Source organism: Loxodonta africana, chromosome 22 (assembly GCF_030014295.1).
Source record: "Loxodonta africana isolate mLoxAfr1 chromosome 22, mLoxAfr1.hap2, whole genome shotgun sequence".
Classification (NCBI taxonomy): domain Eukaryota; kingdom Metazoa; phylum Chordata; class Mammalia; order Proboscidea; family Elephantidae; genus Loxodonta; species Loxodonta africana.
The window spans coordinates 2,599,194-2,624,915 of record NC_087363.1 but is presented as its reverse complement, the minus strand read 5'-3'; the positions used below and the strand labels follow the sequence as shown (position 1 = coordinate 2,624,915).

Sequence of the window (25,722 nt, the reverse complement as noted above, 5' to 3'; positions counted from 1 at the left end):
TCTTTTCATTACTATACTCTAAACAAACATAAAATTCAGCTGTCCTTAAATTACCTTACAGGTAATCCTTATAGGATACTTGGCTGCCAACTCCAAGATATGAGTGATCCGAGGGTAGTAATAGCATTTCCTAACCTACCTGTCAGTATTTTTCTGTGGCATTACTTTACTTTCTGCCTTACAAGTTCCAGCCCCTATGAAGTATTTTGTTAAGCCCACTTTGAATTCTTTCCTCTTGAAATGTAACTTTGAAGCTTAATATTTTATTTTTCATCTGAAACCCAGCAATCTGGTCAATAATTTCATCATGGCACATTTCACTTCCTCATTCCTGAAAGTGTAAATCAAAGGATTGAGCAAGGGAGTTACAATGGTATAAACTATGGCCACCATCTTGTCGAAGGAGAAAGCAGATGGAGGTCGGGCATAGATAATTATGCATGGGACAAAAAACAAAACCACCACAGCAATGTGAGATCCACAGGTGAAGAGAGCTTTCCGCCATCCTTCAGAGTCATGAGTTCTTAGTGAGAGCAAGATGACACAATAGGAGATGAGCAACAAGGAGAAGATTATGATGCAGATAAACCCACTATTAGCAACCACCAAAAGGCCAAGGATGTGAGTGTCAGTGCAGGCAAGCTTCAATAATGGGTTCAAATCACATAGGAAGTGATCAATAACATTGGGGCCACAGAAGGGCAGCTGGAAAGTAAAGACAATTTGTGTCAAAGAATGCAAGAAGCCCCCTGTCCAGGCTACCCCCATCAGGATACCACAGAGCCTCCAGTTAATGATAGAGGGGTAGTGCAATGGCTTGCAAATGGCCACATAGCAGTCATAGGCCATGGCGGTGAGGATAATCACCTCCACTCCAGCAAAGAAGTGCTCAGCAAAGACCTGGGTCATACAGCCCTTGAAGGAGATGGTTTTCTTCTCATAGAGGGAGTCCACAATCATCTTTGGTGCAAATGCAGAGGAATAGCAGGCATCCAGGAAGGACAGGAAGGCCAGAAAGAAGTACATGGGGGATCCCAGGAGCGTCGGGCTGCTGACAATGGTCACCACAACTAGCAAATTGCCCCCAACAGTGGCCATGTAGCAGAACAAAAATACAACAAATTCTATTTTTTGAACACTTGGATTCCATGGAAGACCCAAGAGGACGAACTCAGTTACAAAGCTTTTGTTTTGCATATTTCAGAGGAAAAGGTGGAAGCTACCACAGTGACCATGTAGAATCTGAAATTAGGAGAAATATATTTGTCTTAAACCAGTTTATTATATTAGTGTGGTCATCAAAATTATTGGTGCATCCAGAAGCAAAATTATTTTAAGTCCTTATGTTGTTCTTAAGAACACAAAATTAGAAATTTCTTAAGCCATCAGTCAGAACAGAGTTAAACTCTTTAAAACAGTCAGAGTTTCAATAGGGGGAAGGGAAGCATTCACATGTGGTAGGGATGACAAATAGTTTTTAAAGTGGGTGCCAGCTTTGACTTGTTAGGAGTGGCCACCTAGAGTGAAATGTTGAGGAGGATTCTGAAGCACATCCAAACTCTGAGGAAAGGAGGACTATAATGTATTACTTATGCCTCCCCTTGACATGGCATGGGAACCAGGATGACTTGCATGGGAAATGCATCTCTCTCAGGAGACTGCCTTATCTATAAATAAAAGAACAGCTAACATGGATTTTAAGAGGCAATTGGAAATCATGCCTACTCCCCCAAATTTTTCTTTAAAATTTTGAGCTGAACTGGGCCTTTAAGATGAATTAATTCATTTCTTATCAAAAATAAAGACTAATGGAAAATTCCCTAACTGTATGCTTAACAAAAATAAGGATGCATTAAGTTTTGGTTTGTCTTTGTATTTGTCTTAGTCATCATTTTAGGATGTAAACAGAAGCTGACAAAAATAATAATACCTACTTCAAAGTGTTCTGCTGATGACTGAGTGAAATAGTGCAAGGAAAAAAAGCAATTGCTCAGTGCCTAGTGTCTAGGGTATAGTCCATATGAGGTCTTATTATCCCTATTTTAGTATTAGCTAAGTTATGGTTTGAGAGTTCAAGAAATAAAAAACAGGTAGATCTGGGATTTTCTGTCTCCACAGCCAACGTGTATTCCACTGGATCAATAACAAGCAGGTAGAATGTTTCTTTTCTGGGAGAACTTCAGGGCAAGGATGGCCTTTCTACAGTCTCCACACACCTCTCAAGGTTAAAACCTTCTGATTCATTTGTTCATGTTTAAATTAGACACCTCAGGGAAAAGAAACTCCACATGATTTTTAATCAGGAGGTAATGGCCCTACCATACACAATACATATCAGATACATATGCAAAGGGCAACAACCATGGAAGTGAAGAATAGAAACAACATATTCAACATAAGCCAGTCTTAAGACTGTATTTGTTCTTAACCAATTGTTCAAACCATGTGACCTAACATGATCAAGTGCAACTCTTCAAGGTATATTCATTTCAAAATTATATAACATTATTGTAAAATAGTTGTACATTGCTTACCTAAGCATCTCACAAGACTATGATGAGGGCCAATTTTGAAAATGTGAAAGCATTGCTTATTTCAAAGAACTGTTGTTGCAAACTGTGGTCATTATTGTCTCACTTAATAAACCAGCTGCTTTCCCCATAGAAAGCATTTCCATGACTCAACCAAATAATTATTTCAACTTCTGACTTCATTTTCCATAGGTAGACAAAGCTTTGAAGGATGAGTGTGTCTTTGTACCTGTAATAGAAATTTATCACTCAAATCATTTACATAATTATATGTTTGCTAAAGAGATGAATAAAATACTTGTGGGGCTTATATCGGTAAACTGATTTTGTTAAATGCCACTTAGAATTGAAAAATAAAACTAATGAATATACAGTTTTACAGGTTTAAGTCATCTATTTGTTTGCTTTTAAACAACCATTTTCCTTATGTTCCCAGGGACCTAGGCAATCCTAAATTGTGCCAGCACTGTTAACTCCATATCTAGCTGCAAGGTGTTATCCAGAAACAAACAAAAAATAAAAACATAAGACAAACCCAAAAGGGTCATTGGGTCTGTCAACAAACATATCTTAAAATATAAAGATTATCAATAAAGGGTTAACCTAACCACAGAAGGCCATAACCACAAGAGGCCAATTTATTTCTCAGGATCCATAGGGCTTCAAAATCTAAGAAACTGTATCAAAGGGGGGTAGGACTGAGTGCTCTAACTTGTTGAATGGACTGTGGAAGTGCCTACCAAAACAAAGAGAAAATTTACCCCAGGAAGCGAGTTAGAGATCTACCCAACATCACACATAGCCCACATCACAGACAGCAATTATCCTATGACAGACCCTGGACCCCTGAGCCAATAGACCAAACTGTCAGAAAAGATAAACAAGAAAAGGTCACCCAATCATGACATTAGTTCTTTGTATTTACTTAAAATAAAGATAGTCTGTAAGTAATTTTCTTATAGGCAATTACACTAATGGCTGTGAAGAACTCCTTGAAACACTACTACTCATAAGGAATCCGCACCTGTCAAAATTGTACAAAAAGCACTTATTGATTATTCTTCTTAGGATTTTGGTTTATTTGTAGCTTGAGTGCTTGCAGCCAATTTCCCTTTTTTTGTTTTCTGATAAGTTACAAAAAAAAAACTCTGTTGCAGAAGGCTTTAGTGAAAGTTATCACTCTACAATAAATAATAGGACCCAACAGTGCTCAGTATAGCCTAGGACAAAAGTAAGGGAGACAATGAAGTGAAATAAGTAAGAACATCAACTCCAGACTCATACAGGCTTGGGTTCAAATCCAAGCTCTTCTATTTAGTTATGGCTCATGGAACAAGTTACTTCCAATCCTTGGTTTCCACTTCTGAAAAGTGAGCTAATAAGAATGCCTATTCATAGAATCAGATAACACAATACATGTAAATACACTCAACAGGAGATCAAGCCCCCAGACCACTGACACAGGAATTGTCAACATTTGTACTTACACTTAATTCCCCTTTTACCATGAGCAGGGCTGACAAGTGCTTTTGCTGATAAGCTCTTTGACTCTTTCTTTTATTACTTTAAAAATGGAAATTATTATATTTTGTCACAGTGTAGGTATGCCAATTGTTTTAATGAATAGCACTGTTGAATGACCTTTGTAATCCTTTAGTAGCTCTCGAACCCACATGAGTCCAATTCTACTTCAGGCAGCTTCTTTATACAAAGAAAACCAAGTTGTCTGTACATTAATTGAAGCTAATTTATATTAATGATTAAGTAGTTCTAAAAATGCAAAAATGTGAATTATAAATCTCACCATATATCATTTTTTTTAAAAATTCTGGTGTTGCCAATCTCCTATTCTTTGTGGAGAAGAGTCCATTCAGTGGCTGGATAAAATGTGAATGCCATTTCCAAGTCTTATTTCTACATCTAAGAGAGAGAAAGTCTCACAGGCACACAAGGCAGAGAATGTTCCCCACTGCTTCTCAAGTGCTGTTTCCAATTTGATGTCATGGAACAAAAAATAGAGAAGGAAAAGATTTGTCCTTTATTTCCAACTGGAATTTAAAGAGGTTTCCCTGAGAGGACATGAACGTGTAGAACTGCCTCTCAGTTGCCTTCCAGAGGGTTGAAAATTTTCAGTTAGCGTGATTATCCAAGACACTTTTACGTGACTTGAAGTACTTAAGCATTGGCAGAATTGCAATGTCCCAAATCAATTGGGAATTTTTTTTGTTTTAATCTCCTTCTTTTATAACTACTCCTGAGATTCTATGTTTTCACTTCCCTTTCTGTTCAGGAATATAACAATGTGTATGCTGGGATGGAAATGCCTATGTTCTTACTAAATGCAAGAGCTCAGTTCTGGGACAGGCACAGCATCTATACATGAGGACAGCATGTGCTGTTCTTGGGCTGGGGTAGCAATGAGTGCTTATTAAGTAATAACATAGTTCGTATACAAATATGCAAAACTATGCAGATTAATCCAAAAGTTATCTTTTTCTCTACATACCTGATCTTGATATTCCATGACTTTAAAACTAAAAGCCTGATTTCCGTCCCTGGGTGGTACAAATCGTTAATGCACACACCTGTTAGCCGAAAAGATGGATGTTAATGTCCACCTCGAGGCACCTCAGAACAAGGTCTTGGCCATTTACTTCCAAAAAATTAGCACTTGAAAGCCCTATGAGGCATAGCTCTACTCTGACACACATGGGGTCCCCATGAGTCAGAATCAACTTGACAGTAACTGGACTTTGTTGGTTTGTTTGTTTAATATTTTCTTCTTTTGTCATGTTATATGAAAAGAATGAATGACAGATGAGTTTACTCTGATGAAATGTGGCATTGTGATTGAAGTTTGAGGGAAAACCTGGAGATCCCCCATCAGGCCACTTCAAAAAGGGGTCAAACCAAATAATACTTTGCTCCATTCAGTATTTAAAGATTGTAATCTACCTACTCCTATGGCAGTTCATATGCCACAAAAGATGTAAAATTGAAGTGATTCATCAGAAAAGTTAAGGCCCAGAAGCACCTTCACATCAAGCACCTATGGGAACAAAGAACAAGGGTTGCTTTCTTTTTATCAAAATTTTAGAGTTTTGCCCTGACCAGAAGAACTACCTGACATGGATACATTCCCTGTGATTCAAGGACAGAAATCCACAGAAAACTGCCTGATACAGGGCCTGGATTCTGTGGAAAAACTGGGTGATCTTGTTAGGTACCATGAAGATGGACACTCAGGGTAAGGGAGGTCTTCCTCCACTCTCAACATCCTCAGTAAGAGCATGGACAGATGAGAGCTTGATAAGGGCCCACACAAAGGGCCCAAGGCCAAGGATCAACAGGGAACTATTTTTATCCCAGAGCCCTGAATTTCTGTTCCTTGAACTGAGCACCTCAGCAAAACTCTGATACCCCAAAGTAGTGCAATCCTGTGGAAAAAATAAAGATCCAGCCTGTTGAAACCATTTGGATGCCAGTCCATGTAACTGGAACTTGGGTCCCAGCCACAGGACCAGCCATAAGTTGATTGGGGCTGAATAAGAGTTCCTGGAGGATTCTGTCTGACTCCACGGATGGGATAGAGTATGGAAGAGCAGCATGAAAATTATAAATGGTCAGAATCCATAGAGTCATGTCCAAGTTGGGATGCTATACCCAGAAAGCACTGCAGACTTCCCAGTCACAGGCACCGGAGAATATTGGACATTTTACAGCAGGCACTCCAAAGCATGGAAGCAGGGACAGGGTTCTGCTTGTCCAGGCCCAAGGGTAGTTTCAAGTAAAATATCAGTTCTTCAAATCTGTGAATATAAAATGAGATTGTAAGCCATTTAGAGAGTTCAGGGGAGGAAAAGTATTTCAGACAGAAGAAATAACTCATGGATGTGAAGGCCCTATGGCAAGAGTGTACCTGGTTAGCAAGCAGAACAGAAAGGGTCACATGGACTGGAGGATCAGTGAGGGGTCAGCCACGAGAGAGGAGTTCAGAGAGGTGGGAGGGTAGCAAGATTACTGCTGCCTGATCTTTAGCAATTGTAAGGTTTTAGCTTTTATCCTGAGCACCACTGCAGTTAAGCAGATTCATGATATGAGCTGACTTATGGGTTTAAAGGATAACTATAAATGTCTTGCTGAGGATAGAACTGGGGTATTGTAGACAAAGGTAAAAGCAGGGAGACTAAGTAAGAGGGACTTGCAATAATCGAGATGAAAAAGGATGGTGTCTTGGAATTAAGTGACATTTCTAAAAAATGATAAGAAGTTTTTGAATTTGGGATATAGGTTAAAGCTAACAACATTTCCTGATAGAGTGGATGTGGGCAAGGAGAAAAACAAACCAAATGACCCCTCAGTAGAGATGGAGGATGACGTGAGTGGAGTCTGTTTGGGGTTTGGGTCAGAACAACCAGAAATACAGCTTTGAATTTATTCGGTTTAAGAAACCAACTTGTCGTTTAGATAGAAATACCATGGAAGCAGTTGGATGTCCAGATCTCAACCTCAAAGAAGAAGCCTGGGCTGGAAATATTAATTTGGGAACCTTGGTCATGTAAGAGATTATGTAAAGGAAGACTGAATAGAGCAACTAGGTTAAATGATGTTATTTGATTTAATAAGATGAGAAATGAACAACTGCTGTTAAATGTAATGATGCAGAGGTCTGTGGTGACCTTGAAGAGAGGATTTTCAGATAGTTCTAGTTAATTACGTGTGACTGAAGGGAGTTTAAAGAGGTTGGAAGGAGAGAAAGCGGGGCTGGACATTTTAGAGATCCCATTTATTTTTCCTTCCAAGGACGGAGAATGAAATGGGGTAATAGATACAAAGGCAGCAGAGTCAAAAAAAATACTTTTCACAATGAGAGACGTAATGGATTGCTTCTTTGATGATGTAACTGTTCCAGTAGAGAGGGAAACATGGATGAAATAAGAGTCAGAAGAGATTCTTAGGCAACAGTCCTTGTGTAAGCAGTGAGGAGATGAGTTCCCAAGTAAAAGTAAAGAGAAGCTGGTTGTCTTTGGTATGGGTTTCAGATACGTCACTTACAGTAGCACTTAAAAGGCAGCATATAAGTGAATGGATGCTGTCAGATTGATAGATATAGCTGCAGGAGTCTGGAAATTCTCTTTTGATAATTTAAATTATTTCATTGAAATAGGGAGAAAGTACATCAATGCTTCCCATTAAGTTTGATGCTTGTAGTAATTTTTTAAGCAGATACCTTTCTTCAAACTGAAGTAAAATTTTTTTTTCAATTCCTACTTTGCTAAATCTCAGCATCATAAACAGTTGAGAATTTTTCAAATTCTAATACAGAGGTAATCATATAATTTACCAGGTAGTATTAGTAAAAACAAGTCTCCATAACAAAACAGTATGAACAAGATTTGTTTCAGATGTCAGGGTGTCAAAAAAAAAAAAGTCAGACATTAAGCTGTTAAATAACATGTTTAATGGGTAAAGGCTATTTAATGTGAACTAATTCGGAGATCCTATTTTTTTTTTTTATAGAACTATAAGAAATTTGTGAGAACAAATGAACTTGGAATATAGCATCATTAATGAACAGAATAGCTCATAACTATAATAGATGATGTAGATTCGGATATTACTTTATTTTTTTTTAGCAGTGACTTAAAGAAGTTCTTACATATAGGAAGTCTGAGCCAAGTAGTATGGGACTGCTATTACAACTCTACAACATTAGTGTTTTAGAATCCTTCAGTCTTGCGTTTCCACTAACCTTAACACACACCCTCAAAGTCCAAGATGGCTGCCTGAATTCCCACCACAATTTCACATTTACAGAATTACCATTTAATATACCACTTTCATTTACATTTTGTTCACCATAATTGATCACATGATCACAACTAACTACGTTGGATGCTGGCGAAACTCTTTTAGCTAGAAAGCAATGATTCTTAAAAAAAGAACAACAGCAACAAACAACAACAAAACCCATTGCCATCCCCTGAGTTCGGACTCAGAAGGTTTCCAGATTTGTGATATTTATAAGGAAAGCAGACTCCACATCTTTCTGACATAGAGTAGGTGGTGGTTTTGAACCACCACACTTTATGTCAGCACCTGAGGGCTTACCTTGTGTGCCACCAGAGCTGCTTAACTGGGATCAGGACCCTAAAAGTGAACTTTTTCTTCAGTTAAAATAGTTTCATGAAGTTCCTATTCCTGATATCTAAGATATTTTTTTTCTACTATCCTTAAGGGTTTTCAAACTATAGTGTGCATGGCAAGAAGTTTAGAAGATAATCTGATTCCTCTTTTTTAGTGATTTCTTTTCTTTACTGTATTCTAAACAAACATAAAATTCAACTTTCCTTAAATTACCTATAAGGATACTTAGCTGCCAACTCCAAGATATGAGTGATCCGAGGGTGGTAATAGCATTTCCTGACCTACCCGTCAGAAGTTTTCTGTGGCATTACATTACTTTCTGCCTTACAAGTTCCCACCCCTATAAAGCATTTTGTTAAGCCCATTTTGAATTCTTTCCTCTTGAAATTTAAATTTTTAAGTTTAATGTTTTATTTTTCATCAGAAACCCAGCAATCTGGTCCATAATTTCCTCATCGCATTTTTCACTTCCTTATTCCTGAAAGTGTAAATAAAAGGATTGAGCAAAGGAGTTACGAAGGCATAAACTATGGTCACCATCTTGTCGAAGGAGAAAGCAGATGGAGGTCGGGCATAGATAATTATGCATGGGACAAAAAACAAAACCACCACAGCAATGTGAGATCCACAGGTGGAGAGAGCTTTCAGCCGTCCTTCAGAGCTATGAGTTCTTAGCGAGAGCAAGATGACACAATAGGAGATGAGCAACAAGGAGAAGATTATGATGCAGATAAACCCACTATTGGCAACCACCAAAAAGCTGCTGATGCAAGTGTCAGTGCAGGCAAGCTTCAATAATGGGTTCAAATCACATAGGAAGTGATCGATAACATTGGGGCCACAGAAGGGCAGCTGGAAAGTAAAGAGAATCTGTATCACGGAATGCAAGAAGCCCCCTGTCCAGGCTACCCCCATCAGGATGCCACAGAGCTTCCAGTTCATGATAGAGGGGTACTGCAATGGCTTGCAAATGGCCACATAGCGGTCATAGGCCATGGCGGTCAGGACAGTCACCTCCACTCCAGCAAAGAAGTGATCAGCAAAGACCTGGGTCATACAGCCCTTGAAGGAGATGGTTTTCTTCTCATACAGGGAGTCCACGATCATCTTTGGTGCAAATGCAGAGGAATAGCAGGCATCCAGGAAGGACAGGAAGGCCAGAAAGAAGTACATGGGCGATCCCAGGAGTGTCGGGCTGCTGACAATGGTCACCACAACTAGCAAATTGCCCCCGAGAGTTGCAATGTAGCATAACAAAAATACAACAAATACTATTTTCTGAACACTTGGATTCCATGAAAGACCCAAGAGGATGAACTCAGTTACAAAGCTTTTGTTTTGCATATTTCAGAGGAAAAGGTGGAAACTACCACAGTGACCATGTAGAATCTGAAATTATGAGAAACATATTTGTCTCAAATGAGTTTATGATTTTAGGATAGTCATCAAAGTATTGGTGCATCCATAATCAAAATTATTTTAAGTGCTTCTGTTGTTGTTAAGAATATAAAATTAGAAATTTCTTGAGCCATCAGTCAGAACTGAGGTTAAACTCTTTAAAACAGTCAGAGTTTCAATAGGGGGAAGGGAACCATTCACATGTGGTAGGGATGACAAATAGTTTTTAAAGTGGGTGCCAGCTTTGACTTGTTAGGAGTAGCTACCGAGAGTGAAATGTTGAGGAGGATTCTGAAGCACATCCAAGCTCTGAGGAAAGGAGGACTATAATGTATTAGTTATGCCTCGCATTGACATGGCATGGGAACCAGGATGACTTGCATGGGAAATGCTTCTCTCTCAGGAGACTGCCTTACCTACAAATAAAAGAACACCTAACATGCATTTTAAAAGGCAACAGGAAATCATGCCTACTCCCCCAAATATTGCTTTAAAAATTTGAGCTGAACTGGGCCTTTAAGATGAATTAATTCATTTCTTATCAAAAATAAAGACCAATGGAAATTTACATAACTGTATGCTTAACAAAAATAAGTATTCATTAAGTTTTGGTTTGTCTTTGTTTTTGTTTTAGTCTTCATTTTTAAATGTAAACAGAAGCTGCCAAAAATAATAATACCTACTTCAAAGTGTTCTGCTGATGTCTGAGTGAAATAATGCAAGGAAAAAAGCAATTACTCAATGCCTAGTGTCTAGGATACTGTCCATGTGAGGTCTTATTATCCTTATTTTACTATTAGCTAAGTTATGGTTTGAGAGTTCAAGAAACTAACAAAAGGTAGATCTGGGATTTTCTGGTGCCACAGCCAAAGTCCATTCCACTGGATCCATAAAGAAAGCAGTAAGAATGTTTCTTTTCAAGGGAGAACTTCAGAGTAAGGATGGCCTTCCTACGCTCTCCACACAACACTCAAGGTTAAAAAATACTGATTCATTTGTTCATGTTTAAATTAGACACCTCAGGGAAAAGAAACTCCACATGATTTATAATCAGAAGGTAAAGGCCCTACCATATACACACATATCAAATACATATACAAAGGGCAACAACCATGGAAGTGAAGAATAGAAACAATATATTCAACATAAGCCAGTCTGAAGACTTTATTAATTCTTAACCAATTCTTTAAAGAATGTGACCTAACATGATCAAGTGCAACTCCTCAAGTTATATTCATTTCAAAATTATATAACATTATTGTAAAATAGTTCATACATTGCTTACCAAAGCATCTGACAAGACTATGATGAGGGCCAATTTTGAAAATGTGAAAGCGTTGTTTATGCCAAAGAACAGTTGCAAACTGTGGTTATTATTATCTCACTCAATAAACCAGCTGCTTTCCCCATAGTAAGCATTTCCACGAATCAACCGGATAATTATTTCAACTTCTGACTTCATTTTCCATAGGTAGACACAGCTTTGAAGGATGAGCTGTCCTTGTTTGTACCTATGATAGAAATTTATCACTCAAATCATTTACATAATTATATGTTTGCTAAAGAGATGAATAAAATACTAGTAGGGCTTATATCAGTAAACTGATTTTGTTGAATGCCACTTAGAATTGAAAAATAAAACTAATGAATATACAATTTTACAGGTTCATGTCATCTGTTTCTTCGCTTTTAAACAACCATTTTCCTTATGTTCCCAGGGACCTAGGCAATCCTAAATTGTGCCAGCACTGTTAACTCCATATCTAGCTGCAAGCTGTTACACAGAAACAAACAAAAAACCAACCCAAAAGGGTCATTGGTCTGTCAACAAACATATCTTAAAATATAAAGATTATCAATAGAATAAAGGGTTAACCTAACCACAGAAGGCCATAACCACAAGAGGCCAATTTATTTCTCAGGATCCATAGGGCTTCAAACTCTAAGAAACTGTATCAAAGGGTTAGGACTGAGTGCTCTAACTTGTTCATTGGACTGTGGAAGTGCCTACCAAAACTAAGTAACAATTTACCCCAGGAAGCAAGTTAGAGATCTACCCAATATCACACATAGTCCACATCACTGAAAGCAGTTCTCCTACGACAGACCCTGGACCCCTGAGCCAATAGACCAAACTGTTAGAAAAGATAAACAAGAAAAGATCACCCAATCATCATCTTCCAACCCCAACCATCATCTTAGTTCCTTGTATTAACTTAAACCAGTGATAGTCTGTGAGTGATCTTCTCGTAGGCCATTATACCAATGGCTGTGAAGAATCCCCAAAACACTATTACTCCTAAGGAATCCGCACCTGTCAAAATTGTGTAAAAAGCACTTATTGATTATCCTTCCTTGGATTTTGGTTTGTTTGTAGCCTGAGTGCTTGCAGCCAATTTCCCTTTTTTGTTTTCTGATATGTCACAATAAAAAACTCTGTTGCAGAAGGCTTTAGTGAAAGTTATCACTCTACAACAGATACAGGATTCAACAGTGGTCAGTTTAGCCTAGGACAAAAGTAAGGGAGACAATGAAGTGAAATAAATAAGGACATCAACTTCAGACTCATACAGGCTTGGGTTCAAATCCAAGCTCTTCTATTTAGTTATGCCTCATGGAACAACTTACTTCAAATCCTTGTTTTCCACTTCTGAAAAGTGAGCTAATAAGAATGCCTATTGATAGAATCAGATAACACAACACACATAAATACATTCAACAGGAGATCAAGCCCCCAGACCACTGACACAGAGAAGAATTGTCAGCATTTTTACTTATACTTAATTCCCCCTTTACCATGAACAGGGCTGACAAGTGCTTTTAATGATAAACTTTTTGACTCTTTCTTTTATTACTCTAAAAATGGAAATTATTTTATTTGGTCACAGTGTAGTAATGCCAATTTTTTTCTTAATGCATAGCACTTTTAAATAACCATTGTAATCCCTTAGTACCTGTCAAACCCACATGAGTCCACTTCTATTTCAGGCACCTTCTTTATATGAAGAAAATCAAGTTGTCTGTACATTAATTGCTGTTAATTTATATTAATGATTAAATAATTCTGAAAATTCAAAAATGTGAATTATAAATCTCACCATATATCGTGTTTTTTCTAAAAATTCTGGTGTTGCCAATCTCGTATTCTTTATGGAGAAAAGTCCATTCAGTGGCTGGATAAAATGTGAATGCCATTTCCAAGTCTTATTTCTACATCTAAGAGAGAGGGAAAGTCTCACAGGCACACAAGGCAGAGAATGTTCCCCACTGCTTCTCAAGTGCTGTTTCCAATTTGGTGTCATGGAACAAAACAAAGAGAAGCAAAGGTCTCCTCCTTTATTTCCAAGTGGAATTGAAAGAGATTTCCCTGAGAGGACATGAACCTGTAGAATTGTCTCTCAGTTGCCTCCCGGGGGGTTGAAAATTTTCAGTTAGCGTGATTATCCAAGACACTTTTACGTGGCTTGAAGTACTTAAGCATTGGCAGAATTGAAATGTCCCAAATCAATTGGGAATTTTTTTTGTTTTAATCTCCTTCTTTTATAACTACCCCTGAGATTCTATGTGAAGATGTTTTCACTTCCCTTTCTGTTCAGGAATATAACAATGTGTATGCTGGGATGGAAATGCCTATGTTCTTACTAAATGCAAGAGCTCAGTTCTGGGACAGGCACAGCATCTATACATGAGGACAGCATGTGCTGTTCTTGGGCTGGGGTAGCAATGAGTGCTTATTAAGGAATAACATATTTCGTATACAAATATGCAAAACTATGTAGATTAATCCAAAAGTTATCTTTTTCTCTACATACCTGATCTTGATATTCCATGACTTTAAAACTAAAAGCCTGATTTCCGTCCCTGGGTGGTACAAATCGTTAATGCACACACCTGTTAGCCGAAAAGATGGATGTTAATGTCCACCTCGAGGCACCTCAGAACAAGGTCTTGGCCATTTACTTCCAAAAAATTAGCACTTGAAAGCCCTATGAGGCATAGCTCTACTCTGACACACATGGGGTCCCCATGAGTCAGAATCAACTTGACAGTAACTGGACTTTGTTGGTTTGTTTGTTTAATATTTTCTTCTTTTGACATGTCATATGAAAAGAATGAATGACAGATGAGTTTACTCTGATGAAATGTGGCATTGTGATTGAAGTTTGAGGGAAAACCTGGAGATCCCCCATCAGGCCACTTCAAAAAAGGGGTGAAACCAAATAATACATTGCTCCATTCGGTATTTAAACAATGTAATCTACCTACTCCTATGGCAGTTCATATGCCACAAAAGATGTAAAATTGAAGTGATTCATCAGAAAAGTTAAGGCCCAGAAGCACCTTCACATCAAGCACCTACGGGAACAAAGAACAAGGGTTGCTTTCTTTTTATCAAAATTTTAGAGTTTTGCCCTGACCAGAAGAACTACCTGACATGGATACATTCCTTGTGATTCAAGGACAGAAATCCACAGAAAACTGCCGAATACAGGGCCTGGATTCTGTGGAAAAACTGGGTGATCTTGTTAGGTACCATGAAGATGGACACTCAGGGTAAAGGAGGTCTTCCTCCACTCTCAACACCCTCAGTCAGAGCATAGACAGATGAGAGCTTGATAAAGCCACACAACAAGGGCCCAGGCCGAGGATCAGCAGGGGACTATTTTTATCCCAGAGCCCTGAACTTCTTTCCCCCAAACTGAGCATCTCAGCACCACTCTGCTAACCCAAAGTAGTGTAATCCTGTGGAAATAAATAAGTAAATAAATAAAGATCCAGCCTGCTGAAGCCATTTGGTCCGCAGACCATGTAACTGGAACTGGGGTCCCAGTCCCAGGACAAGTCATAACTTCATTGGGGCTGAATAAGAGTTCCTGGAGGATTCCGTTTGACTCCATGGATGGGATAGAGTATGGAAGAACAGCATGAAAAGTAGAAATAGTCAGGGGTCCATAGAGTCATGCCCAAGTTGGAATGCTATACCCAGAAGACACTACAGACTTCTCAGTCACAGGCACTGGAGAATTTGGACATTTTGCAGGAGGCACTTAAAAGCATGCAAGCAGGGACAGGGTTCTGCTTGCTCAGGTCCAAGGGTATTTTTATGTAAAATATCAGTTCTTCAAATCTATGAATACAAAATGAGATCGTAAGCCATTTAGAGAGTTCAGGGGAAGGAAAAGTATTCCTGACAGAAGGTATAGCCTATGGATGTGAAGGCCCTATGGCAAGAGTATACCTGGTCAGCAATCAGAAGAGAAAGGGGTCACATGGACTGGAGGATCACTGAGGGGTCAGCCATGAGAGAGGAGTTCAGAGAGGTGGGAGGGTAGCAAGATTACTGCTGCCTGATCTTTAGCAATTGTAAGGTTTTAGCTTTTATCCTGAGCACCAGTGTAGTTGAGTAGAGTCATGACATGATCTGACTTATGCGTTTAAAGGATAAATCTAACTTCCTTGCTAAGGATAGAATTGGAATATTGTATACAAGCTAAAGCAGGAGACTAAGTAAGAGGGACTTGCAATAATCGAGGTGAAAGAGGATGGTGGCTTGGAATTAAGTGACAGCTCTAAAAATGAAAAGAAGTTCTTGAATTTGAGATATAGGTTAAAGCTGACAGGATTTCCTGATAAAGTGGATGTGGGCAAGTAGAAAAAAGAATGAACCAAATGGGCCATCAGTAGAGATGGAAGATGATGTGAGTGGAGTCTGTTTGGGGATTGGGTCAGAACAACCAGAAATACAGCTTTGGATTTATTCAGTTTAAGAAGCCAACTTGTCATTTAGAGGGAAATACCATGGAAGCAGTTGAACGTATAGATCTCAACCTCAAGGAAGAAGTCTGGACTGGAGATATTAATTTGGGAACCTTGGCCATGTGAAGAGATTATGTAAAGGAAGAGGGAATAGATCAACTGGGTTAAATAATGTTAATGGATTTAATAAGATGAGAAATGAATAACTGCTGTTAAATTTACCAATGCAGAGGTCTGTGCTGGCCTTGAAGAGAGGATTTTCAAATAATTTTAATTACTGACTTGTGACTGAAAGGAGTTTAAAGAGAAATGGGATATGGGCATTATAGAGATCCCTTAGTTTTGCTGCAAAGGAGGGAGAATGAAATGGGGTATTAGATATAAAGGAAGTAGAGTCAAAAAAATATTTTTAACAATGAGAGAGATAACAGATTGCTTCTTTGATGATGTAACTGATCCAGTAGAGAGAGAAACATGGATGAAATAAGAGTCAGAAGAGATTCCTGGACAAGCATCCTTGTGTAAGCAGTGAGGAGATGAGGTACCTTGTAAAAGTAAAGAGAGACTGGTTGTTTTTGGTAAGGGTCATAGATACTTCATTTACAGTAGCACTTAGAAGGCAGCATATAAGTGAATGGATGATGGCAGATTGATAGATATAGTTGTGGGAGTTTGGAAATTTTCTCTTGATGGTTTAAATTATTTCAGTGAAATAGGAAGGCAGCACATCAATGCTTCCCGTTAAGTTTGATGTTCGTGGTAATTTTTTAAGCAGATACCTTTTTTCAAATTGAAGTATCCTTCAATTCCTACTTTGCTAAACCTCAGAATCATGAACAGTTGAGAATTTTTCAAATTCTAATACAGAGGCAATCATATAATTTACCAGACAGTATTAGTATCAACAAGTCTCCATAACAAAACAGTATGAACAAGATTTGTTTCAGATGCCAGGGTGTAAAAAAAAAAAAAAAAAAAAAGTCAGACATTGAGCTGTTAAAAAACATGTTTAGTGGGTAAAGGCTATTTAATGTGAACTAATTTTTTAATTCAGGGAGCCTATAGAACTGTAAGAAATTTGTGAGAACAAATTAACAGGGAATATTACAGCATTAGTGAACAGAACAGCTCATAAAGGCAGTGACTTAAACAAGTTGGAAATTTATTTACCTCTTACAAATAGGAAGTCTGAGCCAAGTAGTATGGGACTGCTATTACAACTCTACAACATTAGGGTTTTAGGATCCTTCTGTCTTGCTTTTCCACTAACCTTAACACACATCCTCAAAGTCCAAGATGGCTGCCTGAATTCCCACCATAATTCCACATTTACAGAATTACCATTTAATATACCACTTTCATTTACATTTTTTTATCCATAATTTGTTCACATGGTCACACCTAACTACATTGGATGCTGGGAAATGTCTTTTAGCTAGGAAGCAATGTTTCTTAAAAAACAGCAGCAGCCACAAAAAACAAACAAACAAACAAACAAACAAAAAATTCCCATCTCCTGAATTCGGACTCAAAAGGTTTCCAGATTTTTTATCTTTATAAGGAAAGGAGACTGCCACATCTTACTGCTGTAGAGCAGGTGGTGGTTTCAAACCACCACACTTCATGTCAGCAGCTGAGGGCTTACCTACTGTGCCACCAGCGCTGCTTGACTGGAATCAGGACCCTAAAAGTAAACTTTTTTTTAGTTAAAATAGTTTCAGGAAGTTCCTATTCCTGATATCTAAGATTTTTTTTCTTCTTTCCATAAAGGCTTTTCAAAGTATGGTGTCAATGGCAAAAAGTTTAATAGATAATCTGAATCCTCTTTTTTAGTGATTTCTTTTCATTACTGTATTCTAGACAAACATAAAATTCAATTCTCCTTAGATTACCTATAAGGATACTGAGCTGCAAACTCCAAGATATCAGCGATCCGAGGGTGGTAATAGCATTTCCTGACCTACTCATTTGTATTTTTCTGTGGCATTACATTACTTTCTGCCTTACAAGTTCCAGCCCCTATAAAGTATTTGGTTAAGTGCATTTTGATTTCTTTCCTCTTGAAATTTAAATTTTTAAGCTTAATGTTTTATTTTTCACCAGAAACCCAGCAATCTGGTCTATAATTTTCTCATGGCATTTTTCGCTTCCTTATTCCTGAAAGTATAAATCAAAGGATTGAGCAAGGGACTTATGAAAGTGCAAACTATGGCCACCATCTTGTCAAAGGAGAAAGCAGATGGAGGTCGGGCATACATAATTATACATGGAATAAAAAATAAAACCACGACAGCAATGTGAGTTCCACAGGTGGAGAGAGCTTTCAGCCGTCCTTCAGAGCTATGAGTTCTTAGCGAGAGCAAGATGACACAATAGGAGATGAGCAACAAGGAGAAGATTATGATGCAGATAAACCCACTATTGGCAACCACCAAAAGGCTAAGGATGTGAGTGTCAGTGCAGGCAAGCTTCAATTATGGGTTCAAATCACATAGGAAGTGATTGATAACATTGGGGCCACAGAAGGGCAGCTGGAAAGTAAAGACAATTTGTATCACAGAATGCAAGAAGCCTCCTGTCCAGGCTACCCCCATCAGGATGCCACAGAGCCTCCAGTTCATGATAGAGGGGTAGTGCAATGGTTTGCAAATGGCCACATAGCTGTCATAGGCCATGGCAGTGAGGATAATCACCTCCACTCCAGCAAAGAAGTGATCAGCAAAGACCTGGGTCATACAGCCCTTGAAGGAGATGGTTTTCTTCTCATACAGGGAGTCCACGATCATCTTTGGTGCAAATGCAGAGGAATAGCAGGCATCCAGAAAGGACAGGAACGCCAGAAAGAAGTACATGGGGGATCCCAGGAGCGTCGGGCTGCTGACAATGGTCACCACAACTAGCAAATTGCCCCCAACAGTGGCCATGTAACAGAACAAAAATACAACAAATTCTATTTTTTGAATATTTGGGTTCCATGAAAGACCCAAGAAGACGAACTCAGTTACAAAGCTTTTGTTTTGCATATTCAGAGGAAAAGGTGGAAGCTAACACAGTGACCATGTAGAATCTGAAATTATGAGAAACATATTTGTCTCAAATGAGTTTATGATATTAGGATAGTCATCAAAGTATTGGTGCATCCATAATCAAAATTATTTTAAGTGCTTCTGTTGTTGTTAAGAATATAAAATTAGAAATTTCTTGAGCCATCAGTCAGAACTGAGGTTAAGCTCTTTAAAACAGTCAGAGTTTCAATAGGGGGAAGGGAACCATTCACATGTGGTAGGGATGACAAATAGTTTTTAAAGTGGGTGCCAGCTTTGACTTGTTAGGAGTAGCTACTGAGAGTGAAATGTTGAGGAGGATTCTGAAGCACATCCAAGCTCTGAGGAAAGGAGGACTATAATGTATTAGTTATGCCTCGCATTGACATGGCATGGGAACCAGGATGATTTGCATGGGAAATGCATCTCTCTCAGGAGACTGCCTTACCTACAAATAAAAGAACAGCTAACAAGGATTTTAACAGGCAATTGGAAATCATGCTTACTTCCTCAAATATTTGTTTAAAATTTTGAGCTGAACTGGACCTTTAAGATGAATTAATTCATTTCTTATCAAAAATAAAGACCAACAGAAAATTCCCTAACTGTATGCTTAACAAAAATAAGTATCCATTAAGTTTTGGGTTGTCTTTGTTTTTGTTTTAGTCATCATTTTAAAATATAAACAGAAGCTGCCAAAAATAATAATACCTACTTCAAAGTGTTCTGCTGATGACTGAGCGAAATAATGCAAGGAAAAAAGCAATTACTCAGTGCCTAGTGTCTAGGATACTGTCCATGTGAGGTCTTATTATCCCTATTTTACTATTAGCTAAGTTATGGTTTGAGAGTTCAAGAAACTAACAAAAGGTAGATCTGGGATTTTCTGGTGCCACAGCCAAAGTCCATTCCGCTGGATCCATAAAGAAAGCAGTAAGAATGTTTCTTTTCAAGGGAGAACTTCAGAGTAAGGATGGCCTTCCTACGCTCTCCACACAACACTCAAGGTTAAAACCTTCTGATTCATTTGTTTATGTTGAAATTAGACACCTCAGGGAAAAGAAACTCCACATGATTTATAATCAGAAGGTATTGGCCCGACTCTATATATATACACACATACACATCAAATGCATATACAAAGGGCAACAACCATAGAAGTAAAGAATAGAAACAACATGTTCAACATAAGCCAGTCTTAATTAATTCTTTAATTAATTAAGACTGTATTAATTCTTAACCAATTATTTGAACAATGTGACTCAATACGATCAAGCGCAACTCCTCACGGTATATTTGTTTCGAAATTATATACCATTATTGTAAAATAGTTCATGCATTGCTTACCTAAGCATCTCCTAAGACTACGATGAGGGCTAATTTTGAAAATGTGGAAGCGTTGCTTATGGCATAGAAGTGTTTCAGATTGTGGTTATTATTACCTCACTCAGTAAACCAGCTGTTTTCCCGATAGAAAGCATTTCCATGACTCAACCAGATATTTACTTCAACTTCTGACTTCATTTTCCATAGGTAGATACAGCTTTGAAGGATGGGTGTGTCCTCCTTTATACGTATAACAGAAATTTATCACTCAAATTATTTACATAATTACATTTTTGCTAAACAGATGAATAAAATACTTGTAGGGCTTATATCAGTAAATTGATTTTGTCGAATGCCACTTAGAATTGACAAATAAAACTAACAAATATAAAATTTTACAGTTTAATGTCATCTGTTTGCTTGCTTTTTATTATTAATAATTTTTATTGAGCTTCAAGTGAACGTTTACAAATCAAGTGAGTCTGTCACATATAAGTTTATATACACCTTACTCCGTACTCCCACTTGCTCTCCCCCTAATGAGTCAACCCTTCCAGTCTCTCCTTTCGTGACAATTTTGCCAGCTTCCAACCCTCTCTACCTTCTCATCCCCCCTCCAGACAGGAGATGCCAACACAGTCTCAAGTGTCCACCTGATACAAGTAGCTCACTCTTCATCAGCATCTCTCTCCTACCAACTGTCCAGTCCCTTCCATGTCTGATGAGTTGTCTTTGGGAATGGTTCCTGTCCTGGGCCAACAGAAGATTTGGGGATCATGATCTCCGGGATTCCTCTAGTCTCAGTCAGACCATTAAGTATGGTCTTTTTATGAGAATTTGGGGTCTGCATCCCACTGATCTACTGCCTCAGGGGTTCTCTCTTGTGCTCCCTGTCAGGGCGGTCATCGGTTGTGGCCAGGCACCAACTAGTTCTTCTGGTCTCAGGATGATGTAAGTCTCTGGTTCATGTGGCCCTATCTGTCTCTTGGGCTCATAGTTGTCATGTGACCTTGGTGTTCTTCATTCTCCTTTGATCCAGGTGGGTTGAGACCAATTGATGCATCTTAGATCGCTGCTTGTTAACATTTAAGACCCCAGACGCCACATTTCAAAGTGGGATGCAGAATGTTTTCATAATAGAATTTACTTTGCCAATTGACTCAGAAGTCCCCTTAAGCCATAGTCCCCAAACCCTCGCCCTTGCTCCGCTGACCTTTGAAGCATTCAGTTTATCCCGGAAATTCTTTGCTTTTGGTCCAGTCCAGTTGAGCTGACCTTCCATGTATTGAGTATTGTCCTTGCTTTCACCTAAAGTAGTTCTTATCTACTAAGTAACCAGTAAAATACCCTCTCCCACCGTCCCTCCCACCCCCCTCATAACCACAAAAGTATGTGTTCTTCTCAGTATATACTATTTCTCAAGATCTTATAATAGTGGTCTTATACAATATTTGTCCTTTTGCCTCTAATTTCACTCAGCATAATGCCTTCCAGGTTCCCCCATGTTATGAAATGTTTCACAGATTCGTCACTGTTCTTTATCGATGCATAGTATTCCATTGTGTGAATATACCATAATTTATTTACCCATTCATCCGTTAATGGACACCTTGGTTGCTTCCAGCTTTTTGCTATTGTAAACAGAGCTGCAATAAACATGGGTGTGCCTATATCTGTTTGTGTGAAGGCTCTTATTTCTCTAGGGTATATTGTGAGGAGTGGAATTCTGGGTTATATGGTAGTTCTATTTCTAAATGTTTAAGATAACGACAGATAGATTTCCAAAGTGGTTGTACCATTTTACATTCCCACCAGCAGTGTATAAGAGTTCCAGTCTCTCCGCAGCCTCTCCAACATTTATTATTTTGTGTTTTTTGGATTAATGCCAGCCTTGTTGCAGTGAGATGGAATCTCATCATAGTTTTAATTTGCATTTCTCTAATGGCTAATGATCGAGAGCATTTTCTCATGTATCTGTTAGCTGCCTGAATATCTTCTTTAGTGAAGTGTGTGTTCATGTCCTTAGCCCACTTCTTGATTGGGTTGTTTGTCTTTTTGTGGTTGAGTTTTGACAGAATCATATAGATTTTAGAGATCAGGCACTGGTCGGAGATGTCATAGCTGAAAATTCTTTCCCAGTCTGTAGGTGGTCTTTTTACTCTTTTGGTGAAGTCTTTAGATGAGCATAGGTGTTTGATTTTTAGGAGCTCCCAGTTATCTGGTTTCTCTTCGTCATTTTTAGTAATGTTTTTGTATTCTGTTTATACCTTGTATTAGGGCTTTTAACGTTGTCCCTATTTTTTCTTCCATGATTTTTATCGTTTTAGTCTTTATGTTTAGGTCTTTGATCCACTTGGAGTTAGTTTTTGTGCATGGTGTGAGGTATGGGTCCTGTTTCATTTTTTGCCAGATGGTTATCCAGTTATGTCAGCACCATTTGTTAAAAAGACTATCTTTTCCCCAATTAACTGACACTGGGCCTTTGTCAAATATCAGTTGCTCATATATGGATGGATTTATATCTGGGTTCTCAATTCTGTTCCATTGGTCTATGTGCCTGTTCTTGTACCAGTACCAGGCTGTTTTGACTACTGTGGCTGTATAATAGGTTCTGAAATCAGGTAGAATGAGGCCTCCCACTTTCTTCTTCTTTTTCAGTAATGCTTTACTTATCCGAGGCTTCTTCCCCTTCCATATGAAGGTGGTGATTTGTTTCTCCATCACATTAAAAAATGACATTGGAATTTGGATCAGAAGTGCATTGTATGTATAGATGGCTTTTGGTAGAATAGACATTTTTACTATGTTAAGTCTTCCTATCCATGAGCAAGGTACATTTTTCCACTTAAGGAGGTCCTTTTTAGTTTCTTGTAGTAGTACTTTGCAGTTTTCTTTATATAGGTCTTTTATATCTTTGGTAAGATTTATTCCTAAGTATTTTATCTTCTTGGGGTTACTGTGAATGGTATTGATTTGGTGATTTCCTCTTCGATGTTCTTTTTGTTGATGTAGAGGAATCCAAGTGATTTTTGTATGTTTATCTTATAACCTGAGACTCTGCCAAACTCTTCTATTAGTTTCAGTAGTTTTCTGGAGGATTCCTTAGGGTTTTCTGTGTATAAGATCATGTCATCTGCAAATAGAGATCATTTTACTTCCTCCTTGCCAATCCGGATGCCCTTTATTTCTTTGTCTAGCCTAATTGCTCTGGCTAGGACCTCTAGCACAATGTTGAATAAGAGCGGTGATAAAGGGCATCCTTGTCTGGTTCCTGTTCTCTAGGGAAATGCTTTCAGGCTCTCTCCATTTAGAATGATGTTGGCTGTTGGCTTTGTATAGATGCCCTTTATTATGTTGAGGAATTTTCCTTCAATGCCTATTTTGCTGAGAGTTTTTATGATAAATGGGTGTTGGACTTTGTCAAATGCCTTTTCTGCATCGATTGGTAAGATCATGTGGTTTTTGTCTTTTGTTTTATTTATATGGTGAATTACATTAACGGTTTTTCAAATATTAAACCAGCCTTGCATACCTGGTGTAAATCCCACATGGTCGTGGTGGATTATTTTTTTGATATGTTGTTGAATTTTATTGGTTAGAATTTTGTTGAGCATTTTTGCATCTATGTTCATGAGGGATATAGGTCTGTAATTTTCTTTTTTTGTAATGTATTTACCTGGTTTTGGTATCAGGGATATGGTGGCTTCATAGAATGAGTTAGGTAGTATTCCATCATTTTCTATGCTTTGAAATCCCTTTAGTAGTAGTGGTGTTAACTCTTCTCTGAAAGTTTGGTAGAACTCTACAATAAAGTCGTCCGGGCCAGGGATTTTTTTGTTCAGAGTTTTCAGATTACCATTTCAATCTCTTTTTTTGTTATGGGTCTATTTAGTTGTTCTACTTCTGATTGTGTTAGTTTAGGTAGGTAGGTAGTGTTTTCAAGGAATTCATCCATTTCTTCTAGGTTTGCAAATTTGATAGGGTACAATTTTTCGTAATAATCTGATATGATTCTTTTAATTTCAGTTGGGTCTGTTGTGATGTGGTCCTTCTCGTTTCTTATTCAGGTTATTTGTTTCCTTTCCTGTATTTCTTTAGTCAGTCTGACCAATTATTTATCAACTTTGTTAATTTTTATCAAAGAACCAGCTTTTGGCTTTGTTAATTCTTTCAATTGTTTTTCTGTTCTCTAATTCATTTAGTTTTTTTTTTTTTTTTTAATTCATTTAGTTCAGGTCTAATTTTTATTATTTGTTTTCTTCTGGTGCCGGATGGATTCTTTTGTTGCTCACTTTCTATTTGTTCAAGTTGTAGGGACAGTTCTCTGATTTGGGCTCTTTCTTCTTCTTGTATGTGTGCATTTATCGATATAAATTGGCCTCTGAGCACTGCTTTTGCTGTGTCCCAGAGGTTTTATAGGAAGTATTTTCATTGTCGTTGCATTCTATGAATTTCTTTATTCCCTCCTTAATGTCTTCTATAACCCAGTCTTTTTTCAGCAGGGTATTGTTCGGTTTCCAAGTATTTGATTTCTTTTCCCTAATTTTTCTGTTATTGATTTCCACTTTTATGATCTTGTGGTCTGAGAAGATGCTTTGTAATATTTCGAAGTTTTGTATTCTGCAAAGGTTTGTTTTATGACCTAATATGTGGTCTATTCTAGAGAATGTTCCATGTGCGCTAGAAAAAAAAGTATACTTTGCAGCAGTTGGGTGGAGAGTTCTGTATAAGTCAATGAGGTCAAGTTGGTTGAGTGCAGTAATTAGGTCTTCTGTGTCTCTATTGAGCTTCTTACTGGATGTCCTGTCCTTCTCCGAAAGTGGTGTGTTGAAGTCTCCTACTATAATTGTGGAGGTGTCTATCTCACTTTTCAGTTCTGTTAAAATTTTTTTTATGTATCTTGCAGCCCTGTCATTAGGTACCTAAATATTTAATATGGTTATATCTTCCTAGTCAATAGTCCCTTTTATCATTATGTATTGTCCTTCTTTATCCTTTGTTGTGGATTTAACTTTAAAGTCTATTTTGTCAGAAATTAATATTGCTACTCCTCTTCTTTTTTGCTTATTGTTTGCTTGATGTATTTTTTCCATCCTTTGAGTTTTAGTTTATGTCTACAAGTCTAAGGTGTGTCTCTTGTAGGCAGCATATAGACGGATCGTGTTTCTTTATCCAGTCTGAGACTCTCTGTCTCTTTATTGGTGCATTTGGTCCATTTACATTCAGCGTAATTATAGATAAGTAAGTGTTTAGTGATGTCATTTTGATGCCCTTTTATGTGTGTTGTTGACAATTTCATTTTTCCACTTCCTTTTTTGTGCTGAGACGTTTTTCTTTGTAAATTGTGTGTTCCTCATTTTCATAGTATTTGACTTTATGTTTGCTGAGTCGTTACATTTTTCTTAGTTTTTATTTTGAGTTATGGAGTTGTTATACCTCTTTGTGATTACCTTAATATTTACCCGTATTTTATTAAGTAAAAACCTAACTTGTATTGTCCTATATCGCCTTGTATCCCT

The 25,722-nt window shown here is 37.9% G+C and overlaps 2 protein-coding genes and 1 pseudogene across 2 annotated transcripts; all 3 read right to left on the bottom strand.

The window, feature by feature from the left end:
* Nucleotides 1-213: 213 nt before the first annotated feature.
* On the bottom strand, nucleotides 214-1,916 carry LOC135228436 (olfactory receptor 4C15-like). Its single transcript, XM_064274217.1, has one exon. The coding sequence runs from the start codon at nucleotides 1,195-1,197 to the stop codon at nucleotides 271-273; it is 927 nt and encodes a 308-aa protein (XP_064130287.1). The 5' UTR covers nucleotides 1,198-1,916; the 3' UTR covers nucleotides 214-270.
* Nucleotides 1,917-8,707: 6,791 nt separating this feature from the next.
* Nucleotides 8,708-10,076, bottom strand: LOC100675349 (olfactory receptor 4C15-like). The gene has a single exon (XM_010602381.3). It carries the CDS (start codon nucleotides 10,020-10,022, stop codon nucleotides 9,099-9,101), a length of 924 nt encoding a protein of 307 aa, XP_010600683.1. The 5' UTR covers nucleotides 10,023-10,076; the 3' UTR covers nucleotides 8,708-9,098.
* Nucleotides 10,077-16,923: 6,847 nt separating this feature from the next.
* Nucleotides 16,924-18,884, bottom strand: LOC100671060 (olfactory receptor 4C15-like; annotated as a pseudogene).
* Between the last annotated feature and the right edge of the window lie 6,838 nt (nucleotides 18,885-25,722).